Source organism: Leiobunum rupestre, chromosome 10 (genome assembly GCF_980474605.1).
Source record: "Leiobunum rupestre chromosome 10, qqLeiRupe1.1.hap1, whole genome shotgun sequence".
Classification (NCBI taxonomy): domain Eukaryota; kingdom Metazoa; phylum Arthropoda; class Arachnida; order Opiliones; family Sclerosomatidae; genus Leiobunum; species Leiobunum rupestre.
The window spans coordinates 48,736,616-48,763,357 of NC_143393.1; the positions used below are offsets into that span (position 1 = coordinate 48,736,616).

A 26,742-nucleotide genomic window follows, 5' to 3' on the forward strand; every position below is an offset into this window, starting at 1 on the left:
GAACTAACTCAAGTCAGCTGTAAGATAAAATTGATTGTTTTTGTTTTTTGAATTGGAATAACCTAATTATACCCTTGAAATTATCAACTCAACCTGTGAGGCTAATTAAGTAGATTGGAAGTAATTAGTAGCGAACAGCTCTCAGCTGTTAATTAAGACAGAGTTTATAGTTAGGTAGTTTGAATTTAGTTAAAATTACTCGGTATAATTTATGATATTTACTTAAGTGTAAGTGTGTTTTGGTTTATTTTTCAATCACGATGAACTAAGACAAATCTAGTCTTAGACACTTGACTACAAATTCTGTACAATTACCTAGAAGGGATATATATTGTTGGGTTATTGATGAAAGTTAAATCTAGAACGTTCCATAGACTGTTCTGAATAAAAATAAACATTTATAATTTTGCATAATTCTGGTTGCCATGTTATTTTCTAATCACTCGCCCACAACATTACAGTTCTGGCAATCCCGAATCAAATAAATAAAACGGCGACGGAAAATTATTCACGTAAATTTATCGCGCGGCCTTAGGGAATATTCTTTAAACAAAATTTCGATAATCTATCGTTTAATTAAAATCGGCCCGAATCCGTTAAAATAATAAACCAAAATGCGAACGGTCGTTATAATACCCTCTGTAGATATTTCTTTCATTTTAAATTTACTTTGTATTATATTCAACTGATAAACTTGTACTGTAAAAAGGGTTCAATTCAATTGTGCATTGTTATAGTATGTCTAACTCACTGTTGTAACTAATTAACTTATGGTATTCTGAATAAATTAAAATTGGTCGTTTCGCCTCAATTATTTTAATTATAATTAAAATTTTAAAGGATGTTAATGAATCAGGTGTTTTCTTTTCCGTAATTGCCGATGAGACTAGATATAATGCGGGAGTGGAACAGCTGAGTGTTTGCATTAGGTATACTAGAAAGTAAATTGGCGTAGTAGAGCGATTTGTAGCATACACAGGTTTGCATAAGTTCAACTCTGAAAGCATCAGCTTGGCTATAATTACCCTTTTGACGGAGAATGGACTGAAAATTGAAAATTGCGTTGCTCAGACTTATGATGGGGCCAGTGCAATGAGTTCAAATAGAGAAGGCAGTAGGTGGAAATTGTCCGTACGTCCATTGCTATGCCCATCGTTTAAATTTAGTTTTGGTTGAATGCTGCTCCAATATAGTCGCGGTTAGGGAATTACTCGGACTGCCTCAAGCGATCTATAATTTCCAAAGCAATTCAGTTATAAGGAGTGAATGTTTTGATAATTCTCAAAAAGAGCTGGGCTACGAAATAGTTCTTAAAATGCCGCAAAGCTGCGACACTAGGTGGTGGAGCAAAAAAAGGTTTTCATTACTTCAGAAGTAGATTTGATTCTGTTCTAGTAGCATTGTAGAACTTGGTAGAAGATGATAAGCCCGAAAAAGCTGCCGAGTGTCGAGGGTATATATTGCAATTACAAAACTTCACTAACTTGATTTTGATTACGGCTTTAGATGAAATATTAGGTCGTTCTAACTGAAGCTATCGCTATTTGAAAAGCTACCATAACTAACTTAGAGGAAGTAAGGAACCCCGAAAAATTCGACTTAATTTCGGATGAAGCTTCTAAGCTAGCAGAATACGTTTTTACCACGATTCCCGATCGCAACACTACACCTATAGCTTTAAGTAAACGAAAAATAATCCCTAATCCTTCAACTTAGGATGGTATTTTATATATCTAACGATAGGAAATCACATGGTCTCAATAGCTTTGTATTGGTTTGCCCACCCGCGTATCCTGAGGGTGGGCGGTGCCCACCCTTTAACATAGGATGGTAAATTATACATCAAACAATAGGTAATCACATGGGCTCAAGAGCTTTTATATTAGTTTGCCCACCCGGTCTCCTGATGGTGGATGGCATCCACTCTTTAACTTAGGATGGCGATTTATATATCAAACGATAAGAAATCACGTAGCCTCAACAGCTTTCGTATTAGTTTGCCTACCTGTGTCTACTAAGGGTGTATGGGTTGGCCCACCCGAATACACAGATGTGGAACTAATATTACGGCCTGGGCCGAGGGCCGACGTATTTTATTTTTATAGTAATAATTTTATCCCAGTTTAGGTGAGATATATGTAACGGCCACGCAAACGGGGGGATACGTGGGAACAGGGGTGGAGACACCCGTGGCGGAAGTATTCCGACCACCCGTTGCGGGATTGGTGGTCGTCCTCTGCCTCCCGGACGCCTGGAATTACAGGAGTGAGCCACTACTCCCGGCCTAGACCCAAGGTTGCGCTAGACTCATGTTTTAATTTTAAACTTTGGTGAAAACTAACTTAAAAGTTAGTAAAGACAAACACGTGACGAAATAATATTAAAGCGTATCTTCCGTTCTAAGAGCTATCAGCCAAGTCAATCTAGATTACTAGAAGTTTCAATTTTGTCGCCAGCCACTTGAATACCTTCGCTGAAAGTTAATTTAAATTATTCTCGTTGTTGACTTTTCTTTAAAAATCAAAAGTTATTGTTTCAATAATTTCGGTGGGTAATTTCTAGAAAAATATGGCAGCGCTGCAGTGGATTAAAAGTTTGCTTTTGTCTGTGACCTTCAGGTGTCCTTCTTCGACCAGCGTCAATCTGCCAGAACGAAAATTCTGAAAAGTAAATATTTGTATAACGTTGGGAACGCGACGCAGAAAAGGAAGTTTGGTCTAAGCTACAGAAAAACGAACTGTGGAGATACTGCTAGGGTTCTTATTTCTCTAAAATGACGTGAGAGACAAAAATGAAATTAACGTTAATTATACACCTTTAAATGCTTTATCGTTTAAAATTAATTTTATTCTGGGAGCTCCGTAATTGAGCGAAATATCAATGATGTAAACTTACCCTAAAACGCACCGTTTTCGGAATTATGACCGGCATATTGTAGAATTCTATTGGAGTTTTATAATAATTGACGCGGGAGAGATTAATGAAATTAACGTAATTTGTACACCTTTAAATGTTTTATCGTTTAAAATTAATTTTATTCTGGGAGCTCCATAATTGAGCGAAATATCATTGACGTAAACTTACCCTAAAACGCGCCGTTTTCAGAAACATGACCGGCATAGGGTAGTATTTTATTTGAATTTTATAATAATTGACGCGGGAGATATTAATGAAATTAACTTTATTTGTACACATTTAAATGTTTTATCGTTTAAAATTAATTTTATTCTGGGAGCTACATAATTGAGCGAAATATCAATTACATTTTCTATTTTAATTTTATAATAATTATTTTCCTACTTTTGTTTTATGGATCAGGGTTTTAACGGGGGATTTAAGTAGACACTTTCAGACAGAGGTTCCGTCGTCATCCTCGAAATGATTTTTTAAAAGGGCAAGTTAATTACATTGATGTGTTACAACAAGCTAGTAATCGAGTGCTTTCTACCACCTAACCCAAAGGTGGAAACTGTTCAGATTACTTGTGCAGGTCTGCAGATAACTGCAAATCGGATCTCGTTCGAAGAACATTTTTCCAGGTTGGACAGGTCGAAAGAATCGCAGATACAGGTTGGGTAGATCATATTTATCCGTAAGATCCACTTTACCGTAACATATAAGTTTTTACAGTGTGTAATAGAACTGAGAAAACAAGTAAGCATACTATGCTGTGACGGACTGGTGTCTGTCCTCGCAAAATTAACAGTGCGAATAATGAAAATGTGTAGCTTTTCGGATTGCATTTTCCTTCAATCTCTAAACTCTAACTCCCCGCGGTGATGCGCCTCGACTGAATTTCGACAGCCATACGGCTACATTGCCATTTTGTTTTTGACACTCGTGTCTCCTCACTTGAGACCAGCGGTAATAATGAATTTTCTTCTTAAACAACAACACTGATCGCGCCGTCACCTAAACTGGGATAAAATTATTACTATAAAAATAAAATACGTCGGCCCTCGGCCCAGGCCGTAATATTAGTTCCACATCTGTGTATTCGGGTGGGCCAACCCATACACCCTTAGTAGACACAGGTAGGCAAACTAATACAAAAGCTGTTGAGACTACGTGATTTCTTATCGTTTGATATATAAATCGCCATCCTAAGTTAAAGAGTGGATGCCATCCACCATCAGGAAACCTGGGTGGGCAAACTAATATAAAAGCTGTTGAGCCCATGTGATTTCGTATTGTTTGATATATAATTTACCATCTTATGTTAAAGAGTGGCCACCACCCACCCTCGGCCTCAGGATACCCGGGTGGGCAAACCAATACAAAAGCTGTTGAGGCCATGTGATTTCCTATCGTTAGATAGACGGAAAGTATCAAAGGTGAAATAGGTAAGCAAAACACTATGAACATAATTCTTTTAAATTATTGAAATTAGTGGAAATATGATTTAAAGAAATTCTTAAACTGTGATTCAAATGTGTTTATTTTAGGAAATTTATATCAAACATTTGGGTAGTTTAGGCACCAAAAGTCATGTTAATTAAAAATTCATAAAAAAATACCCATTAATGTAATTTTGCAGAACAGAAATTAATAGAATATGTCATTCTCGAATTTTATATTATCTTGGTGATTAAATTGGTATTTTCTTAGAGCAGATATTTATCATGGATTATTAACAACTGCACGAATCTTATTATTGCCAGAATGTATTTATGTACTAAGAATATGGCAAGACGAAGATTTTTTAACTAGTAGACACCGATGAATTTAGAGGCTCCCCTCTACGCTATAAATTTCAATCGATAATTTCATGTTTTTTTCTTTTAACTAAACTCTCCGGTTTGAAAGAGTTCAACGCGTTTCTTATTTCCAAATTATGAGAAGCTAAAATTAAATTAATTTTTTCACTTGTCCCCCAGTTTAACCAACATTTAGATATCCAATATCCCCAATAGAGACTTGGCACTCCGTAGTTTGGCCATGGCCGCCATTGTGGTCATATTTTTCTCCCCACGATAAAAGCTATTGAAAACAAAATGTGACGTAGCACTGCCAAGTCCCTATTCCAATAATGCCTTATTTCAAATATTAAAGTCGTTTTACTCAATGAATGACACTCTGCGATATGAGCTCTTCCCAAATTCATCAACCACTAACATCGGATGTTCTTATAAATGATTCGATAAATCTCGATTAATGGATAATGTGGCTAGGCTGGAAAGTCTATCCTCTCGCATTGTTGTCCGTAGACGCATTTCAATTCTATTCAACGAACTTAAACTCCTTTCAGAAATAGTATTGGCCACGGGAATACACAGAACAACTTTATAGTACTTAACCAAGTCGGGAAAGCCACCTTCCATCGTCATTAGATAGTGATAACGGTCTGTTACGATTTTAAAATTTTCGATTTTCTTAAATTTCTGGCTATTTTAATTTGACCATTCAATGAATCTATGTCGAAATTAAAGCGAGTGTATATTTGGCAGTGGGCAAGGACGTCATTTTCTACGAGAAAGTCTTCCGAGTCGGGGTCAGACACAGTTATTCCTTTAATAGGCTATTATTTTCTAAAAATCGGTTTTTCATTTCTGATATAAATTTATCGATTATTTGGTAGTAGGTTGATCACAACTGTTCATTTAAGGTCTTTGCTTCAGTGTCTCGGTTTCCTGTTGTACACGTTACCACCCTATGCTTTAGTCTTTGATTAGGGATTTATTTTAAAGCTAAAGGTGCAGTGTTGCGATCGGGAACCGTGATAAAAACGGATTTTGCTAACTTTGAAGCTTCATCCCAAATTAAGTCGAATTTTTCGGGGTTCCTTACTTCCTCTAAGGTAGTTATGGTAGCTTTGCAAATAGCGATAGCTTCAGTTAGAACAACTCTCGAACTTTGTAAATATTCCGAGAAGGATTTGGTAAAACCTAATATTTCATCTAAAGCCGTAATCAAAATCAAGTTAGTGAAGTTTTGTAATTGCAATATGTACCCTCCACACTCGGCAGCTTCTTCGGGCTTACCATTTTCTACCAAGTTCTCCTATGCTAATAGAACAGAATCAAATCTACTTCTGAAGTAATGAAGACCTTTTTTTTGCTCCACCACCTAGAGTCAAAGCTTTGCGGCATTTTAAGAACTATTTCGTAGCCCAGCTCTTTTTGAGAATTATCAAAACATTCAATGCTATAATAACTGAATTGCTTTGGAAATTATAGATCGCTTGAACTAGTCCGAGTAATTCCCTAACCGCGACTATATTGGAGCAGCATTCAACCAAAACTAAATTTAAACGATGGGCATAGCAATGGACGTACGGACAATTTCCACCTCAAGCACGTATATAAGGGGGGGGGGGGTTTAGGGTGTTTAAACCCCCCCCCTTATTACTCGATTCCTTTCTTACGAAAGGAGCGCAACATTAAATGTATTAAAAAACTTCGTTTGATACACGTGCGGAAATGTTATTGTCACTCGTTCCGAGTCTAGCCAGTACTTTAAATATGCGTTATTGCTAACGAAAAATTTCGCGCTCTCTGCGCTCGCGATTTAATCTGGTTGTGTTATAACCCGTCCCCCCCCCCTTAGACTTTCTATATCTACGTGCTTGTTCCACCTACTGCCTTCTCTATTTGAACCCTCACCCCTTTTACGTGCCCACTCATTACATAATTATAGCCAAGCTGATGCTTTCAGAGTTGAACTTATGCAAATCTGTGTATGTTAAAAATCGCTCTACTACGCCAATTTCCTTTCTAGTATACCTAATGCAAACATTCAGCTGTTCTACTCCCGCACTATCTCTAGTCTCATCGGCAATTACGGAAAAGAAACCACCTGATTCATTAACCTCCTTTACCATCATTCGCCGAACAAAATTTCCACTAAGGTTAATCAGCACATTTTGGACAAGGCTATGTATGTATTTAGCATTATTTGGCATACTTTCGCACTTGGCTTTTAAGTCGGGACAATTTCTCATTAATAAATCTAAAATTTCTACGAAATTGCCCCTGTTCCCATTTTCATCGTCCGACCCCCGAAGAGCGAGATCTTGTTGGGCGCACAGTACTATTCTCTGCACGTGAGCAGCTACGGCATCTCTATTTCTAGCAACGTCTGTTTTATGATGCGGATCAACCTGACATACTATTGAGTCTCGAGATTTCGATTCCAAATAGTCTGACTATTTTTTATAAGACGGTTGGTGTAAAGATTTAGTCGAAGTAAAGTGTTCTTCAAACTTTTTGGCCATATTTTTACCTCTCCGAGGGTACTTTGTACCCTGGAGGGGTTATACAACCATGCACAGTGTCTGTGGGTGGGTGTGTGTGTCCTGCGAACGCGTACGCATTTTCGGGGCAAAGTGTAATCACTATGTACGCTTTGTGTTGAAATCACCGCGTTCGCAGTTGCTAGGGCTCTTTGCGTCCGCAGTTGCTAGGAATTAGGGAGCGAAGTCTAACGGATGGCAAAACCACCGTCTAACGGTGAGCGTTAACGGATTACAATGCGGTTGGGTTTGGTTTTGATGGTTTTACGCTCACCGTCGCGACAGTGTGGATGCAGTTTGATTGGATATTACGTTATTGTAATGTTTATGAGTAGGGTGTGAATGTTTAGTTTGTGTTATGACGGTTGTGGGTGATGAGTGTGTTATGTTAGTGTTGGTTGTGTTAGTGTTGGTTGTGTGTACGTGCATTTTCTCTCCAACTTTTTCTTGTTGACTTTTGGGACGGACCGAATGCTGAGTGTTTATCAACCTCTCAACTTCCAATGGCAGGATTTCCACCAATTGTTCACGGTATTCGTCTTAGTGTCGATTTGCGATTTATTGGCGCCGGCCGGGAATCGAACCCGGGTCTGCTGCGTGGACAGATTTACTCTAACACCTCAGCCACCGACGCTTGTTAAGCTTCGGTGTTTTTCAAAAACAGCTAAGCGATAGTCCTTTACGCTGTTATAAAGTTATTGACGTCAATTTTTTTCCTACAACATTTTACACTTTTGTACATTTTTACCTCTCCGAGGGGACTTTGTACCCTAGGAGGGGCTATACAACCACCGTGTCTGTCTGTCTGTGGGTCTGTGGGTCTGTCTGTCAGGCCTGCGAACGCGTTCGCATTTTCGGGGCAAAGGGTAATCGCTGCGTACGCAGTTTCTTAGAATTAGGGAAAAGGTTTTTTAAAAAGGGCCCGTTTTTTGTTGTCATTGGGTGTATTATTAATATTTTTAAGTTGCGTTAGTACCGGGCGGGATTCGAACCCGAGCCCTCCTGCACGTCAGGTGAGCATTCTACCACAGAACCACGGATACATTGTACACCTCACTGAAAATTAGAAACTCTTCCGAGGAGAGGTATATTTTGGCTTGCCAACTTGTTCCAGTCCGAAAACCCCTCAATAAATCCCGTATTTCTGCCACCTAAAAAATGCCGACAACAAAAACCATAAACTTTATCGTTTGCTACAGAATATTCGAGCATTCGGTATTTGTTGTACCAAGGAGAATTTAAGCTTCGGTTTTTACTACCCATTAGGGTTTTGGGAAAAGATGCGAGGTTAGGTTGAACGGGCAGACAATCCTTATCTAAACTAAAATCTAAAGCAATTAATCGTCTAACGTTTGAATTGTCTATCTTTGCACTCGAGGCTCTATTAGAGGATTCAACCAAAATTTCCGATAACTCAGAATTAAGAACTACCTCCTTAGCCGGACTGACATCGACATTGGGTAAAACGTCAATAACATTTTTTTTACTGAGTCTCCCCTGAATTCAGTTTATTTATTTTAGCTGACGGTTGAAGAAATCGTTCCATTGCGTCTTTCTGACTACTAACTATCCTCGCTTCTTTCTTACATTTTTGGCGTTTTTGGGCCCCCGACATAAACTTTCGGGAACTCATTCTGGTTTTAGTTTTTAAAGTAAAAACTCCAGATATAACGCCTTTGAAAAATGGTACCACTATAGTCTTAAAAAAACTAGTTTTAAGAATGGTACCGCCCTCGGCACCACCAATAGTTTGGTTAAAAATATCTAGCTACTAAAAGCTTGAAAAAAGCCAACTAAACTAGCCCGAAACGGTTTTATATAAAACAAGCGCAGTACGGCTTCTTTACACCTCTAGGAGGTAGAAGTCGGCTCTTACCAATAATATTAAAACAAAACAGACACCACTAATATAGTTTTGTTAAAAAATAACTAGGTACTAAATAAAAAGCTTGAAAAAAGCCAACTAACTATATTAACTAGCCCGAAATGTTTTTATTTAAAACAAGAGCAGTACGGCTTCTTTAAGCCTCTAGGAGGTAGAAGTCGGCACTTGCCAAAAATATTTAAACAAAAAGGACACTAAATTCACTGACTGAGCCAAATTGTTTTCATTACACTATCAATTGTTTTTTATCCGTGAAACGAGACACTTTAATAACAAGTGGCAAAAGTGCATGAATGTCCTTTTAGAAGTAAAATGCGTTTGAAGACAAAGCCATTTTAATTTTATTGACACGGTTCTAAATAAAATAAAAACATTTTGTCGTTACGAACGATTTTAATTATCAAAATAAATGATACAAATGTCATAAGATTTCTTAAAGAATGCTTTTAAGTTTGTCTAATTCGTTCTGTGGTTAATATGGCACGTCCAAGAACGCTTATTGGGTTATAAGTTCAAAGATTCAATCGTTCGTCTATTTGGTAAAACCAGTCGAAATATTATTTGTATCTCTCTCCAGGTTACATGCCAATCTTAAAAAAACAATGTTTAAACTTTGTGTCGATCTGATACCAGTCTTTTAGGAATCTACTGCTGGTTTGTCTTCAAACTCATTTTACTTCTAAAAGTACAATAATGAACTTTTGCCACTTGTTATTAAAGTTTCTCGTTTCACGGATAAAAAACAATTGATAGTTTAATGAAAACAATTTGGTTCAAGGAAGAAAATTGTGTGCCAGATTTAAGGCTGTGTCCGGTTTTTTTGGGGTAGTTTTTTGGGAGCCCATATCTCTGAAACGAAGCACTTTAGGACCCATTTTTATTAGACATTGTTTGCTCATAGAGACCCATAGAATGCATATAGAAAGATTCGGTACTCTTATCCGTAACACCCTGTATATAGCGATGTGAAACTAAAAATAAACGATTTTACAGGTTGGGTGGATCATTATTTTTAGGAAAATTGCGCTCGAAATTTCCAGTGGGGGCGCGCTGGTCAAGGCCCTCGGGGGTCGCCAAATCTTCAATTTGCCAAGGGCGCCAGAACACCTAGTTTCGGCTCTGCGGATAAGCCTTCATTCGAAGAAGAAGATGATTAAATATTTTTTAAAGTTCCTTAAAGGGCCACATCGGCGTTTGACTAGTGCCACGTGCTAGTTTCCAGAATAGGATTGGTCGTATCTGCTACCACGTGCTAAATTCGGGATGAAATTTTCAAACGCCAGTTTGGCCCTTTAAGAAATATGATAAATATAAAAGCTCTTTTGTTTGGGATAATTGAAACTCATAATAGTTAATAATCGATAGTGGCAATTTACTTTTCAAGGTAAAATAAAAGGGGAGGGAGTAACGTGGAAGTGGGGCAGAAAAGGGTGGTCATAACTAGTAATTGGTCACATTGACCAGAAGTTTTAAAAAGCTTATTTCCAACACTGATTTCTATGGTCGTGAATGTTGTCTGCTAAATATAAAAGTGTTTGACATTCGGTGTAAGCCTTGGCGTATGATAGAAAGTGGGTGTGTTTTTTAAATATTTTTTTCAATATATTTATACTTACTATTATTATTTTCGGTGGAATTTATATTAATGGAATATTCCATGATTAATGCCCTCTATGACGTAATTCTATTCAGTTAAACTATGGCAGATACTTTAGCCATCAAGCTTTCATCTGCGGATTTCAATGCCCATTCTTGTAAGTAAACTTAAATACCTACGTCCCCATAAGTACGCCTAGCATTTTTTACCTTAAGGTCAGTCTACAAGTAAGTTATCTCTTTAACTTTTCTGCAACCTTGTTACATTATCTTTTACCAGGCTGACCAATATAGTCATGTTTTCAAAGAGTAAAATTGATATTGAACTACATTATCACAAAGTATATATCACATGTTTACCTTTTTCAGTTGTAAGAAATTTAACGGAGTCAGCTTTATCAGTTGACGAATTAATTTTGGGTAAACAGAAAATACAGTCACTGTCCGATGAAACAAATGGGTGCCTTAAAAAGAATGTCTACAAAAATTACACTCAGTTTATTGAGACAGCAAAAGAAATATCATGTAAGGATCATCATAACTTTGAAGTGAAGGATTTTCACATTAAAGCTTCTTCAAGTAAATTTTTCACTTTTGTAGATTTGGAAAGTGAGATGTACCAACTTAGCCACATGCTGACGGAACAAAGAGCTGTTATCAATTCACTCCTAGAAATATCAATTACCGGAGTGAAAGGTAAAAATTACCTTTTTGATTGATCATTCCATGGAAAGCGTCAAGTCCTAATTTCTTTTGGGTTTTGTTAGCATCCAATTCAGTTGATAGACAAGTGGAGAAAAGTGATGATGATTCTAATAAAAACCTATCTTCACTTTTGGAAAAAGTTGAAGGATGTGCTGTGAGTGAAGGTTTTATTATGGCATTGGCCGTATTATTTCAGAATCTGGAGTTATAGCTTGGCAATATGAATTATTATATTTTTTAGAGCATTTTGGATGTCAGGGGACGTCATTTAGTGTATAGTTCAGAACTGATGGAAGTGATGTCTAATGACATTTCAAATTTGCAAAAAATCTACGCTGTTATGCTGAATGACAGTCTGATGCTGGCTATTCCATTGATTAATAGGAGGGGACCCGTTCAATATAAATTTCAAGATCTATACGAACTGGATAGCTTGGCGCTTGTCAATATTCCCGACGATAACCGTAATTTGTTTTACTGTTTGCTAAACTCAAGAACCAATTTGAAGGATTTTCTTCTCTTATAGAAATAAAGAATGCATTTAAAGTTTTAATGTTTCCTGATACCAGACTATTTTTGTGTGAATCATCACAAGTTAAGGTAAATTTTTTCCATTATTTGTGAGAGCTCGTGTTTTGTTGGAATTCGCATTTTGAGTCCTGAGGGAAATGCCTCGATTGAGACCCAAGTCCGGGAAAATTTGCAATAGAGCCATAAATTTATCTTTAAATTAATAAAGTGTATTTTCAACTTGGCAAATGGATGGATAATGAAACCTCCAATATGGGAAGAGGATGAGAACTCCAAAAAAAAAAGGACGGTAGCACCGTTTTGGGATTCTTAGTACATAAAACTACACGTTGAAAGAAACCCAAAATAACATTGTGGTTGTAAATTCTTAGTGTCAGTTTTATTTCGTAAAAGTTTTTCCTCATATCGTTCTGGTTTGGAGCGATTATTTTTTATAGCACAGCTCCCGTTTTTCAGAATAATTTGGATCTTTGAAAGGAAATACGTTTTGGTTTGTGGATAAGTCCATTTTGAGCACTGCTTATTGTCAATTGTTGGATAGCTCACTGTTGAATGAAAATTAGGGCTGTGCGAGTAGCGGTTTTAGGCAATCGAGTCGGGTACCGAGTATCTGAAATTTCTTTTTGTTGAGTATCAAGTCTGGTAGTATTTTGGTCGAGTTGGATAATTAAGTACTCTATTAAGCCAAAAAATTCCTTATTTAAGTAGTGGAGTAGTTACGAAAAACGATCTAGGTAATTTTATTTAATTATTGATAATGGTATACTTGATTATTCATAATTTTATTAAACTTGATGTATGATAATTCATTCGTAATCCCAGACGTACGAATTTGTCTGGCTATAGGGAAGACCTAGGTCTTTATCTTAAGGATGAGAAGCCAAGGCTCTCATCGGTGCTGGACTTCGATTTGGCTGTTGATCATGTGCAACATGCCATAATCGATTCCTACCACCGAAACTGTCCGGTGAAGTCTACCAACCAGCCAAGGCTAGTTCCTTGGTGGACAGCTGAGATTGGTGGACTTCGCAACAAAACAAGAAAGCTCTTTAATAGGGCAAAGAAAACAGGCGACTGGGTTTCCTATAAGAGTACCCTAACCGCCTATCACAAAGCTATTTGTGATGCCAAGAGGGCATCATGGAGAAGTTTTTGCAAGAATATATCTGATATTCCCAGCACTGCCAAACTAATGAAAATTATGGCACATGATAATACTAAACATCTCGACACCATTAGGTTGAAGGATGGAAGTTTTTCGACATCTGGCAAGGAAACTCTAACACATATGTTGGAGACGCACTTTCCAGACTCTAGGGTCACAGATAGTTGTGGCACTGATAGTCTCCCTTTTAGGATACAACGTACCAAAAGGGAAGACTGGGCTGTGGCAAAACAGGTTGTCACACACTCCAGGCTTATGTGGGTGATAAATTCCTTTAAGCCTTATAAGTCCCCAGGTCCGGATGGGATCTTTCCCATTTTGCTGCAGGAGGGCAGCGATACTCTCTGCCCACTGCTCTGCAGAATCTACAGGGCTTGTATTGCCTTAGGGCATATTCCAAGCTCCTGGAAGCTCTCTAGGGCCATTTTTATCCCCAAGCCCGGTAAGTCAAACTACCTTGAGGCTAAGGCATTTAGGACAATTAGTCTCACCTCTTTTCTCCTGAAAATTTTGGAGAAACTGGTAGACTGTTATATTAGGGAAGAGGTTATTTCCCAAACGCCTCTCTCTACTGCTCAGTATGCCTATCAAAAGGGCAAATCTAATTTTGGAGAAACTTTTAGACTGTTATATTAGGGAAGAGGTTATTTCCCAAACGCCTCTCTCTACTGCTCAGTATGCCTATCAAAAGGGCAAATCTAATTTTGGAGAAACTGGTAGACTGTTATATTAGGGTAGAGGTTATTTCCCAAACGCCTCTCTCTACTGCTCAGTATGCCTATCAAAAGGGCAAATCTAATTTTGGAGAAACTGGTAGACTGTTATATTAGGGAAGAGGTTATTTCCCAAACGCCTCTCTCTACTGCTCAGTATGCCTATCAAAAGGGCAAATCTACTGAGACCGCCTTGCATGGCATTAGCAATTGCCTTGAGAGAGCAATTGAGTTTAAAGAAATCGCTCTTGCCGTTTTTCTTGACATTGAGGGGGCCTTTGACAAGGTCTCAAGTGTAGTCTTGATGAAGGCTGCCAAGAGGTTTGGTATCAATGACACACTTTGTCTCTGGATCAAATCTATGCTGACGAACCGAAGGGTGACATCCCTCCTGCTTGGCGATTCCCTGATGGTCTCCACTAGCCGTGGGTGCCCACAGGGGGGGGGTTCTCTCCCCTGTTGTGGTGCCTCGTGGTGGATGAACTGCTGAGGAGGCTGAACAGAGGGGGGTGCCGCTGTTTTGGTTACGCCGACGATATTGCTATCATTGTCACAGGGAAATTCCCAACGACAGTTAAGGATGTTATGAGGAGAGCTCTTGCATCAGTAGAAAACTGGTGCAATGAAGTGAACCTCACTGTCAATCCCAGTAAGACGGTTCTGGTTCCTTTTACCCGTAAAAGGACTAGGGGAGCGTTTAGTGGTATTTCCTTGTTCGGTACCAACCTGGAGGAAAGCACTGAAGTGAAGTACTTAGGTGTTATCCTTGACAACAAAGTAACATGGAAACCACATCTTGACTATATTATCAAGAAGGGAAAAATGTTATTTTGGAGAATTAGAAGTACGGTCAGCAAGTCCTGGGGCTTGAGTCCTAGAGTTGTTCACTGGCTTTACACAATGATCATCAGACCCATACTGTCCTATGCAGCTGTGGTCTGGTCGCCAAGGGTTACTCTCAAAACGGTGCAGTCAGAACTGCGCACTCTTCAAAGGCTAGCTTGCATTGGCATAACAGGAGCTTTGAGAACAGCCCCAACTGCTTCTCTAGAAATTCTACTGAATATTCTTCCTCTACATTTGTTTATAGAGGAAGCTGCTACTTTTGGTGCCTATAGGCTAAACCAAAATGGGTGGTGGATGGCCAATAGTTGGGAAAAGAGCCACACTACGCTTATTAGGGATATTTCCAGTCGGTTACCTGTTCTCTCAATGGCTGCTAAACTTCGTTTTAATAAGCCTTTTGGCGTGTACTTCCCTAGCCGCACGGAATGGTCAAATGTTACCCTCGGTACCAGAGGGGAAGTTGTCTGGTTCACCGATGGGTCTAAAACCCATCTAGGTGTGGGCGCAGGGATGTACTGCCTAACGACCAAGTACGGCTTCTACGAAAGCCTTGGAATTTACGCAAGTGTCTATCAGGCAGAGATCTCTGCTATCTGCTTCTTTGTTGACTTTTGTCTTAAGAAGAACTATCGCGGGAAAGTTATCCAAATTTGTTCGGATAGCCAGGCTGCTTTAAAAGCTCTAAACCAGTCTAATGTTTCTTCTAGACTGGTTCTTAGCTGCTTGGATCTCCTTTCTAATCTCGGGACGCTTAATAAGGTTCAACTTTATTGGGTCCCTGGACATGAGGGGTATCATGGGAATGAAAAGGCTGACGTCTTGGCCAGGGAGGGTGCGATGGCTGGGTTCTGTGGACCAGAACCCGCTGTCCCTATCCCCCGTGGCTTGATACGCAGCCTGGTCTCCAAGTACATGACTACCCGTCAACTCGAGATGGATGGCCAAAGACAGGCTAAGGAGTTTATCCCTGGCCCCTCTAGGCAAAGGGCGAAAGAACTGCTTTCGTTCTCAAAATCTAATATAAGGTTGGTCACTGGCCTGCTTACAGGTCACTGCCAGCTCAACAGACATTTAAATCTTATTATTATCAGCGATGACCCACTATGTAGGGCCTGTAAGGCCGAGGAGGAAACTGCCTCTCACGTTCTTTGTAGCTGCGATTTTTATGCGGCTCAAAGGCTAGAGCATCTTGGGATGCATCAATTAGAAACTAACGACTTCTTTAATATGCCGGCCAAAAATATTTTAAGGTTTGTGTCGGAGATAGAACTTTTCTAAGTCATAGGTGCACAATGGACCTAGGGTCGAAGTGCATGGGTGGGCATTTATGCCTCCCCGCCCCTCTCAATAATAATAATAATAATAAATAATAATGATAATTCATAGATAAGTTGGCTGATTAACTGGCAAACCGCCATCCGAACTCAAGGAGAAGAAAAGCTAAATTGTTAAAGTTACGCTCAAAAGCAAAACTTAACACTAGTCAAACTAGGAATTTCAAATTCGCGTAGCCGCACTACGGAAAGATTGTCGAATGAATGGTTTTATTTGGTTTTTGTATAAAAATGAACCCGTTTACAACAGGGTGCTTCTGTTAGGGGGAGCTCAACCAGCATTTTGAAAATCAAATATTTATGGAAATTACAGAGATTAAGATATTAAAATATTAAATAGCTACAATAAAATTTACAAAATTATTTATCTTTTAATTTTCCTAGTTATCTCAAGGTCATGGGAAGGAGGGGGGGGGGTTAAACTTTTTATGGTTCAATCATTGTGACCCTAATGTGTAAGTGGCGGCCGCCCCGTTGGCCCATGCCTAGCTATGGCCATGACTCTGAGCATATTTTTATTTTATCCCATATCTTGCGTCCACTCGAATAATTTCAACACCTCGGTGAAGGACTCTGGTATTCTGTTTATGTACTAAAATTGAGAGTTGTGAGTCTAAGTTCATATATTGCATGGTTCGAGTGCTCATTTACTGCTATTTCTTTGTTTTTCTTTTGTCACAGATTAAATTTTTTTAAATTATTTTAGAAAGAATGGATAGAAGTATTTGAAAAACTGAAAAGAGAGAAAATAACACCAACCAACATTAGAAGAGAATCTTTCATTGATGCTAAAAATCCTTTTATAGAGGATAGAATATCTTTACGATGTAAGATTTGAATCGGAATTAGTCATTCATAATTCATCATTCATTGGGTTTCCATTAGCTTATAGTGTGGGAAGCAGTGAAGATTATAGAAATGATGTAGAAACTGATCAAGTACCAGAAATTTACCAAGAGTTTCCAGAAGAACTTGATGTGCACATTGCCCAGAGAGATTTTGAGGGAGCGGTTGAACTAGTCATGAAAGCAAATGACCCAAAGATAGTTTTACCAAAAGAAATGAGAGCTCGTATAGATCATCGTATAAAAACCCTTGTTGATGTTTTAATGAAAGAGTTGAGAGTATCTCCTGACAAGTCTCTGCAAGGTGGTCCACGAGCAGCTAGGAGAGCAGTTCACCTTCTTATTCTACTTGAAAAATCTTCCCAGGTTAGTTACCAAACCTTTTATGTATGAAAGCTCTTATATTGTTATTTCCACACGTACAGGCTTGCAGTTTGTTTCTAAAGCACAGAAGTGCAATTCTGAAGCAGTCTATGAAACAACAAAAAGTAGAAGGAGCCACAACGCCTTATATTAATCGTCTTTGTACTGTATTTTTTAACAACATGACAGATACAGGCAGAGAGTTTAACAGGGCATTCAATAACAGCAATGCTTGTGCATCAGGTATATCAATTATTACTTAAAGGGGAAAGCATTCTTCAAGTCATGTCTGTAATCATGGAAACTCAGCACCTATGTAAAGAAGCCCATGCCAGCGGTGCATGTTTGCATTACCTATTTTAGATAGTTTTTGCTCTGTTAGTTGAGTATTTAGAATATTCATATTAAAATAAAAGGTTTTTTTTACAATTGGGACACAAAACATAACTTTTTTGGAGCATTTAAAGTATTTCGTAATTTGTGTTTTTATCTCAACTTTTAAAATAAAAATAAGCTGAAAATTTGGATAAGCTTTCCCCTTAAATTTCTTTAATTCTGACAACTTAATTTTAACATCATTCATAGCTTTTGTTACTTGGGCACAATCAGAGTTGTTGAGGTTTTTAAGAATATTTTCCCGACACGTGTTCACAATGCAAGTTGCCTTATCGACAGTCGCTGAGTGTGTAGATATGGTTCTTTCACGCTGCCAACAGGCAAGTGTTTCACTAGAATTTTTCACTACTTTCGTATTAAATTTCTTGAAATTTTTATTCCCCCAGTTGTGCGAAATTGGACTGGATTTAGTTTTTATATTGGATGAAGTTTTGTGGAGAGACATAGAAAATATCATAGTTGATTCCAAAAGCAAGCTGATTGAAGCAGTGAAGCTAAGAGCTGCTGAAGAGAAATGGAAACCACAAAATCTCCAAAATAAAGTTGGAATTAGCAAATTCCTGGAAGATATGATGGATGTGGGAATCACTAATACAATAAGCTACATTTATGGTAATGTGTTTTGAAGCTATCTAGGAGTAAGACTTAATGTTTTGACCTGAGCCATCGCGGATGGTTAGGGTCTATGTCACAAATATTTCCTGCCATGAGCAGGAGGATTACTTTTTTAATTGGAAGTGAAGAGTGCAACCCATTTCGTCCTCTTTCCTTTATGGTACTAAAGAAATTTTCAAGATTAAGCTAACATAGACGGTGGAATTTTTTACCATTTCTCCTCCTTGAAAACTGTACACTAGCTAGAGAAGAACCATGGATTGCTTGATATTTTATAAAGACAATTTTTTGCATGTCACTGAGAAACTAATAACTATACTGATAATTATATTTTGTAAATAGTCGACAAAATGTCCATTTATCTACAAATTTTACTAAAATGAAAAATGCAAATTATTAATTGAATTAATCATCATTGACAAAATGGTAGAAATTACCTCAATTATTGTTGTAGGCGTGAAGCAACCTTTTTTTTCTGGACCCTTATTTTCCAAAAACCTTTGGAGGCTGGAAATTCGTTAGAATTTATTTTATGCAGTGAATTTGGAATTTACATTTTACCTATAGCTATTTGATAACTTCCATTCGTTAACTTTTGGTTTAAAGTCAAGTACTCTAATGAAATTGAATACTGGAATATGAGTTTTTATACATTACTTCATTTTATAGATGAAACATACGTCTACTTAAGCCTGAACACAACCTTATTTTGTCGTTCATACATGGCTTTTGTTGATGATCTGTTAAAATTATATACGCCAACTAGCCACGATCTCATAACCACTGCTGTTGTTGAAAGTTTCTACACCCAACTGAGGCATATAGAAATTGCTTTAGGAAATGAACGATTTTCAGCAGAGGTGATATAATAAAAAATAATTTCATTATGCATGCATTTTTTAATGGAATGTTATTGTTCCTTCAGAAAAAGTTCATTCAAAAGAATGCAAAGTTTTTATTGGATGTACTTCTGCCCTTAGCAGAAAAGAATTACGAAAAGAAAGTTGGTGAACCGTGTAAAGGCTTCAAAGAATTACATTCAAAGCTGCCAGAACTAGGTGGTACTAATGCTACCACATCAGTAACTAAATATTCTTCATCCGCCTACTTGTAAAATGAAATAATATATTCGTATCTTAATTTATTGCAAATAGAAATATTTCCATTAAAAAAGGTGAAAATATGTTTTATGTACAAATATTAACTACATTAAGCACTGATTTAAATATTTCATTAAAACTTAATTATACATTAATATTGCACTAACATCAATGTATTTCAGCTAATTCTTCTTCGACTATTTGCCTATATTTAGCAAATCCACCTTCTATACTACTCACGGTAGCCGCTTTACAGAGCCAAAGTTCCTTACAAATCATTTCTATCAGAGTTTGGTCATGGGATACCAAAATAACCCCACCCTAAAATGAAACAAATTAATCATTGGAAATTTTCATTCATTGGTTCAATTTACCTTGAATTTATTTAAAGCATTTCCCAATGCTTCTACCGTTTCAACGTCTAAATGATTCGTAGGTTCATCAAGAACTAATATATGTGGGCTAAAGACCAAAATTTAAATAATTTATATATATTCTTTCCTGAAATTGCTTATTTCTACTTACTTGGTCATACACATAGCTGCAAATGCAACTCTGCTTTTTTGTCCTCCAGATAAGCTAACAACAGGTTGTAGAGCAAGATCACCAGACACACCAAAGCTTCCAAGTTGCCTTCTATACACCTCCATACTTTTACCTATTAATATTAAAAAATATCATTATTTGTTGCTGCCATTGTTTTTTTTGTGAAGTTAGTAGATGCCTATATTTCGACAACCAAATGTAAAATTATTTCTTTGTATCCTGTGGGCATGACTCATTAAATAAACTTGGGGAATATTTCTGAACCAATTACTACCCCCATTCTTCAAAACACTTAACACTACATGAAACTAAAATAATTTGCTTAGACAAGGTTTAAGATATACAGGTCATGCAGATACATTTTGGGACACAGGGCCAACTATATCATCATAGGCCCTTCCGACTCAGTTGCCAAATTTTTTTATATTCAGATAGACAAATTACAACAGCTTCCTGGCCTCTTTAAGGTTTTTGAAGTTGGGATAGGGAAAAAAAGAGGAACATATAGTAACCATCTTCAATAGTCACAGAGGTCATTTCACAATTATAATGATTCTTTTCCATATGCGTTTCAATTTAACAAGTTTAAAGCTATAGCTAAATTTTAGTTAAACAACCATTTTGTCAAGCATTAATTTCCAAAATTTAACAGTCAGGTTACTTAGAACGCACCACATGTTTCACGAGGAATTATGATCCAAGTCTACCAGATTTTGTTTCCCTGCAACAGGCAAGCGGGTGTTACACTCCACCTTTTTTTTTACTGCCTATTACTAGACTTTTCCAGGTTTTCTCGGACCAATTCTAGATATTATCCATTTTTCTTAAGCCAAAACTTAAATTTTCAAACAATATTTTAGCAAACCTTTCAATTGAAAAATCGAATTCCCTGACATTTCATCCAATTTTTACATTCGCTGTGCTGGCAAAGGGTGCCGATATGGGCCCCTATCGTTGCCAGCTAATGGAAACATTTTCACCGAGCCTATGGATTCCCCCCCCCAGGTTCTCAATATACAAATGGAAGTAGTTTTAGGACATAACTAAAATAGTGGGCTTTTCCCTTAAAAATTTGTTTAATAGTTTGACAAGGAAAATAGAAGGAACCAGTAATACATTTTGGGTCACCCAGATATAAAAAAAAAATTAAAAATTGAAACTAACCAGGAAACTTTGTTGCCATAAAATCCAGTGATGAACCATTTAAATCTAGCTGATCAATGTGATGTTGAGTGAAGTAGCCAACACACAGGTTTTTGTGTCCATGACGGACCCCAGCAGTTGCTTCCAATGCACCTATCAACAACTTCAGGAGTGTAGTTTTACCAGAACCGTTATCACCAACCTAAGAAAATACATAAGATTAGAGAAGAGCTTTTCACAGGAATAATGAGGTTATAGGTTCGATATTTAAAGACAATCAGAAGTCTGAAAAATGTGAAATTTTTCAATCATCTAAAAACCCTGAAAAATGTAAAATTTTTCACTTCTTTTATGATTTTTGATAAATTTAAATGTTGCCATCTAGTATACATTAAAGCATTAAAATCACACTTAGAAAAACTTCCATCTTTACGTTTGATTTCCTAATAAGTCTATTCAAGAAATTATAAATATTACCAAAAACACTTACAATGCAAATACGAGCATCCATATTTGCTGTTAAGTTGACATTATTCAAAATTGCAGTTCCTTTTTGATAAGCAAAGGAGACTTCATCTAACTGCAGTACGGGAGGAGACAGTGGTTCGGGATCAGGTAACCTTAACACAACAACTTGTTCTTTTTCAACAGGAACAAGTACAGGACTGAAAAAAAAATTACTTTTAATAACAGTAGCAAGTGCAGATTTCATTTAAACCAAAATATGTACAGTTTTTCCAGCATTTTAATCTTGCTTTGCACTAAGGAAGCTCTGTTAGCATTGTACCTAAAGCGATCTATAAATTCCTGCGAATATAAAAATGTTACAAATAAATAATTTTCAAAAATTACAAAAATCAAAACGTCAAATAGGATACCTGAACATGTGCTCTAAATTGAACTTGCGCTTCAAATTCTCTTTGTTGATTTTTCAATTTCTCACTCATAGTTTTGTAGAACTGCTCGTAATCACCTTTGTAATGTTCTAGTCTTTGCGAATGGAAATGGAGTATATCTGTGGGTACGCTTTCTAAGAATCTCCTGTCATGAGAAACTACCAGCAATGTTGTTGGCCAGTTCTAAAAATGAAAATTCAACTGTGAAAGCTGAAAAACTTTAATCAATGAAATGAGAACTACTTACTTGTAAATAGTTTTCTAGCCAAATTATAGCTTTCATATCCAACATGTTTGTCGGTTCTTTATAAATATAGGATTAAACACTTCAAAATATATAAACCATCATTACATTTTAGTAGAAACTTACCATCAAGTAACAAAAGATCTGGTCTGTAAAAAATATAATAATGTTACCGCTATCACCATGTTATGTAAAACTATGTCTACTCTAAAGGATTATTCACATGAGCCAACATTTCAGGCAAAATCGATTGGCCCACAAATGAAATATTATTCATTTAAAAAGTTAAATATGAAATTATGAGACTTAAATATTTAGGAACTAAGTTCTGGTCATAAGAACAGCAATTTTGCATTAGTTTCAATTAAAACGCATTAGCGAGCCCAACAAGTATTGAAAATTTAATTTCCATTTTAACCGAGCAGCTTGGTTTGACAACTGTGCTTGGCAACCAATTTTATGTAAAATATTTGCTTGTGAATAATGTGAATAGAGCTTTATACTTACTTCGAAAATAAAGCTCGTGCTAAAGCAATTCTCATTCGCCAACCGCCTGAAAATTCCCTGAAAACGAAGTCTTATAAAATAACTTGTTTGAAAATGATATGACTCTTGTATTGCTACGCAGCTAGTGAGCAAAACTACTTGAGGTGCTTAAGAACGAAAACATCAAAAGAGGATTGTCATATTGGAAAAAAGTCAAATGGAATTATTTGGATAAAAAATAAGCATGTGCGAATATTTATTTTGGGTTTTCGGGTCGAGTATCGGGTATTAAAAATTTTGCTTTTCAAGTATTGAGTCGAGTATCTAAATTTTATCGGGTTTTAGAGTATTTAGGCTTAGATTAAAAAAGGGGTTTCGAGTACTCGAGTAACCTCGGGTACTTGAGTAACTTCGAGTACTCGAATAATTATGCTTAGCTAAAAATTATGGTTCGAGTATTCAGTTCTAAATTTTATTAGGAAAACAACAAAGTTAACTTTCAAAACTGGTGAATTAACACGGAGTCATATTTAAAGCTTTTAAATATACTACACTACTGAGCCTAACTTTCCAAACTAAAATTAAACCACCTACAAAAGGTTCGTGACTAGTGATTAACAAGCTACCAAAAAGTAATGGGAGGTGAGGGAACTTTAAGTTATGGTTAGGCTTTTAATTTCAGTTTCATTTTGTACCTTTACTTGCTTTTAAAACAATATCCAATCAGGAAGAACCTAAGAATTTATTCTGACTCTTCGACCAATTAGAGGGTTTAAGGCCAAGCCAAAAAGATGTTCTTTTTTGGGAAAAAATCCATAAAACGTAAGGGGTTTTTTTTTTCGAATATCCCGCCGAAAACTCGCGGGTAGGGCCTTTGCAAAAATTGGCCTATCGGGTACCCGAAAATCTAAGCCTATGCTTTGACTTTAGACCCGAAACTTTTTCGGGTTTTTTTAATAACGATTTTCGGGTATCGACTCGATACTCGATCGAGTACTCGATTAAAATCGGGTACTCGCACATGCTTAATAAAAAATCATCGTTTTATGCTGAATGAACCCCAGTGTTTTTCAATTATCTTTGGGGAATCTTCTGACCTAGGCTTACCAATGAATTTTATTTAACAAATTGTAATTTGAACAAGAAATTAATATTAAACACTTTAATTTTATTATCACATTTTGCAATAGTTCATGTATGTTTCTGTACTGGGCCTGAATCGATATATCAGTAATTGGTGGTAATATGGTGATCTTATCCATAATTGATATGAAAAAACTACAAACTTTTGAACTTTGATCCAGTTACATGGCTCACATTCTGCCATCACCATCCCCCTGGGCTGTACGGTATTATCCGTTTAAAAATCGGTATAAGGAATTCACTAGCTGACTTAGTCCCTTACGTCTACCATTTCTATTTTGCACTGCCTCTACGATCCCCTCTTTTTAGAGAGATAAGAGCTTTGTACGGGCTATACTACGAGAGTCATACACTGCATTTATGATTTGAATAATTTTAAGCAGCAAGACTTACCTAGTAGCTTTTCTTTGCATGGCCGGTGAAAACCCCAGACCATTTAGAATAACAGAAGCTCTCGCTGGAGCGCTGTCCGCATCAATAGCTTGTAGTTCAATGTATATTTGGTTTAATTCTTGATTTAAACTAACGTCATCCAGTCCCGAAGATGCAAGAGTTGCTGTGATTTCTTTTTCTTTCTTGAGTAAATTGTGCCTAGCTTCGTCACATTCAAGTACACTCTCTAAAGCTGTGGTATCATCACCAATGACTTCTTGCTCAACATGAAGAATTGAGATATGTGATGGAATTTGAAGGTGCCCACTTTAAGAAAGATATATTTTTTAGTTATCTTAGTTGGGGCTGAAGATAAATCAAAATTACCCCGATATCATTCTTAAAAGCGTGGATTTTCCAATACCGTTACGTCCAACAACACCATATCTTCTACCAGCAGCTAACAAGACATCAGCACCTTGTAACAGCTGCCTGTAAACATACAATCAAGTAATGTTACCTTTGTTTTCACAAATTGAAAGGGCTTACTTATTGCCAAACGCAACGTCAAAATTATCAATCCTTATGTCTTTTCCCTTATTACTTCCTTTGCTTTCCATTTTGATTTCTTTTTTGCTCAAAGACTGACTAGCTGATGCTTCATTAGTGATTATTGGAACGATCCTGGATATTTGAAACATATAGTAGAATTATTGCACAATCAAACTGTACAGAACATTTCATAATCATACACTGGAGTTCTATCAATAACGTCTCTTTTCTCCTGCTTTTGCTTTAGCTTTGCTTCAGCTTTTTCAAGTTTCCTAGAATCTACAACCTAGAAAAATGAAAAGACTGGATTAAAATAGCTTTGAAAATAAGATTTTCTAAAGGGTCCACAGATTTGTTAATATGGTGATCACATCTACTTTAAATCTAGGGTAACAGATGTACAAATGCTTACTGTGTTAAATTCTCTCTGTTTCAGCCAAATGCTACTCATTTCGTCACTTCTCATGTCAATATTTTCAGCCAGTTGCCCAAGATATATCGGCGCATTTAATATCTTTTGTTCCTTTCCATTACAGTTATTTTCCCTGAACGTGTTAACGCGAAAAATTTAACAAAGGAAATAAATTAAGAAATTATTATAAGTGTTATACCTTTGTAGAGAGGCCAGTAACTTTTTGCAAACATCCATAACCACTGATTTGGAGTCATTGTCTCCGGCAATTTCATGAAGCATCTCTCCAACTGCTTCATAAACTTCATCGATGGAGTGGAATTCATCTTTGCTGCTTTCGAGTACTCCTAATAATAAAAATAAAGCCTTATTACCTAACAAACAGCATGTCTTTTAACACATCACTGCCCAATACATGAACAGTTGAACTGCGAAAAGGATAAGGCTTAACCATAACCGGCTGCATGGTTTCATTCAAGAGATTGGATTCACTTTCGATTAACTTGCAAGTACGAAAAATATAAATTTGGAGAAAGAAACAAGTGTTAAATTAAAAATATGTACCTTCAAGATATTGCAATAAATCAGGATCTAATGCAGGGAAAGCAGAAGTCAATATCGTAGCCGTGGTAGCCGACATTTTTTGTAATGTAATAGATGAATTATTCCATAGACTTCAAAATCTAATATTATGGCAGATTATGGACTGAAATTTTTCGAAGTGGCTATTTGGGCGAAAAATTTGTCCCAAATAGCACCAGTGAGTCGTAACCATAGATATAGGAAACGTATATTAAGGTCTAGATAAAATATTTCAAAGGGAGTGAATACGGAGGTGACAGCTAGCAGAAACGCGTAATTTCTGCAGGCTATCCATGGCTGCGTTCAGAAACGCTCACCGGTGAGTCCACTGAGTCACCGGTGACACCGGTGTTTTACTGAACGGCATTTTAATTTCGGGTTTTGACGTCACGATAGTCATCGGTGAGACACCGAAGTCACCGAAATAATATTCGGTTTTTCCGATGACTGACGTCATTACTGACGTAAAACTACTATTAATGCTACGCTATTTTAAAAAACACCGATGACGTTCAGCAACTTACGACGTCATTATGACGAAAAAGCTCATCGGTGGAAAATATAAATCCACCGTTTTTTTTCCGTTGACTGTTTCTGAACGTACCCCTTATAAGACGCTATCTATCGGTAAGAAAGCTCGTGCTATCGTCGCGAGAGCCATCGTCTCCTGCTTAAAAATTATACTAAAAGTCACCAACAGATGGTGTCTAAAGACTAAGGTCTGCGGAAAGGTCAAGCACTTAGTACTAAACTGCTAAGAGAGCTCGCGCTCTTGGTCACGTGCCTTCCTCGGTGTCTGCTAGGTGTCAATTCTGTATTTTATGTTAGGCTTAGACGCCCCGAAATTTATCTAGACCTTTATATTCATTTCTTATATCTATGGTCGTAACGCGTCTGTTTTTCAAAAAGTGCGAGTTACAATAGTTGTGGAGGACGAGTCCGTTGCCAGGTCAAAAACTGAAAATTATTGCACCCCTGATCGAAAATAATTGAATTCTTGGGAAAATTATTGCATTTCCTCTTATAGGCCGTATTCAAAGA

General features: G+C 37.0%; 2 protein-coding genes across 2 annotated transcripts; one reads left to right on the plus strand and one right to left on the minus strand.

The window, feature by feature from the left end:
• The first annotated feature begins 10,724 nt into the window (after positions 1-10,724).
• Positions 10,725-19,366, plus strand: Exo84 (exocyst complex component Exo84). The gene is made up of 13 exons (XM_090162077.1): positions 10,725-10,870; positions 11,082-11,237; positions 11,313-11,408; positions 11,480-11,571; positions 11,659-11,881; positions 11,944-12,017; positions 16,713-16,833; positions 16,892-17,217; positions 17,277-17,457; positions 17,800-17,930; positions 17,997-18,222; positions 18,895-19,085; positions 19,151-19,366. Exons 1-13 carry the CDS (start codon positions 10,816-10,818, stop codon positions 19,337-19,339), a joined length of 2,061 nt encoding a protein of 686 aa, XP_090018203.1. The 5' UTR covers positions 10,725-10,815; the 3' UTR covers positions 19,340-19,366.
• A 127-nt stretch (positions 19,367-19,493) lies between these two features.
• On the minus strand, positions 19,494-25,841 carry LOC149926105 (ATP-binding cassette sub-family F member 3). Its single transcript, XM_090162076.1, has 17 exons — positions 25,684-25,841; positions 25,319-25,466; positions 25,120-25,252; positions 24,908-24,993; positions 24,705-24,839; positions 24,543-24,647; positions 24,177-24,482; positions 22,662-22,718; positions 22,281-22,303; positions 22,158-22,213; positions 21,893-22,093; positions 21,745-21,821; positions 21,505-21,679; positions 21,036-21,216; positions 19,851-19,983; positions 19,700-19,787; positions 19,494-19,646 (listed from the first exon to the last, which is right to left on the minus strand). The coding sequence occupies exons 1-17, from the start codon at positions 25,757-25,759 to the stop codon at positions 19,494-19,496; spliced, it is 2,133 nt and encodes a 710-aa protein (XP_090018202.1). The 5' UTR covers positions 25,760-25,841.
• Positions 25,842-26,742: the final 901 nt, after the last annotated feature.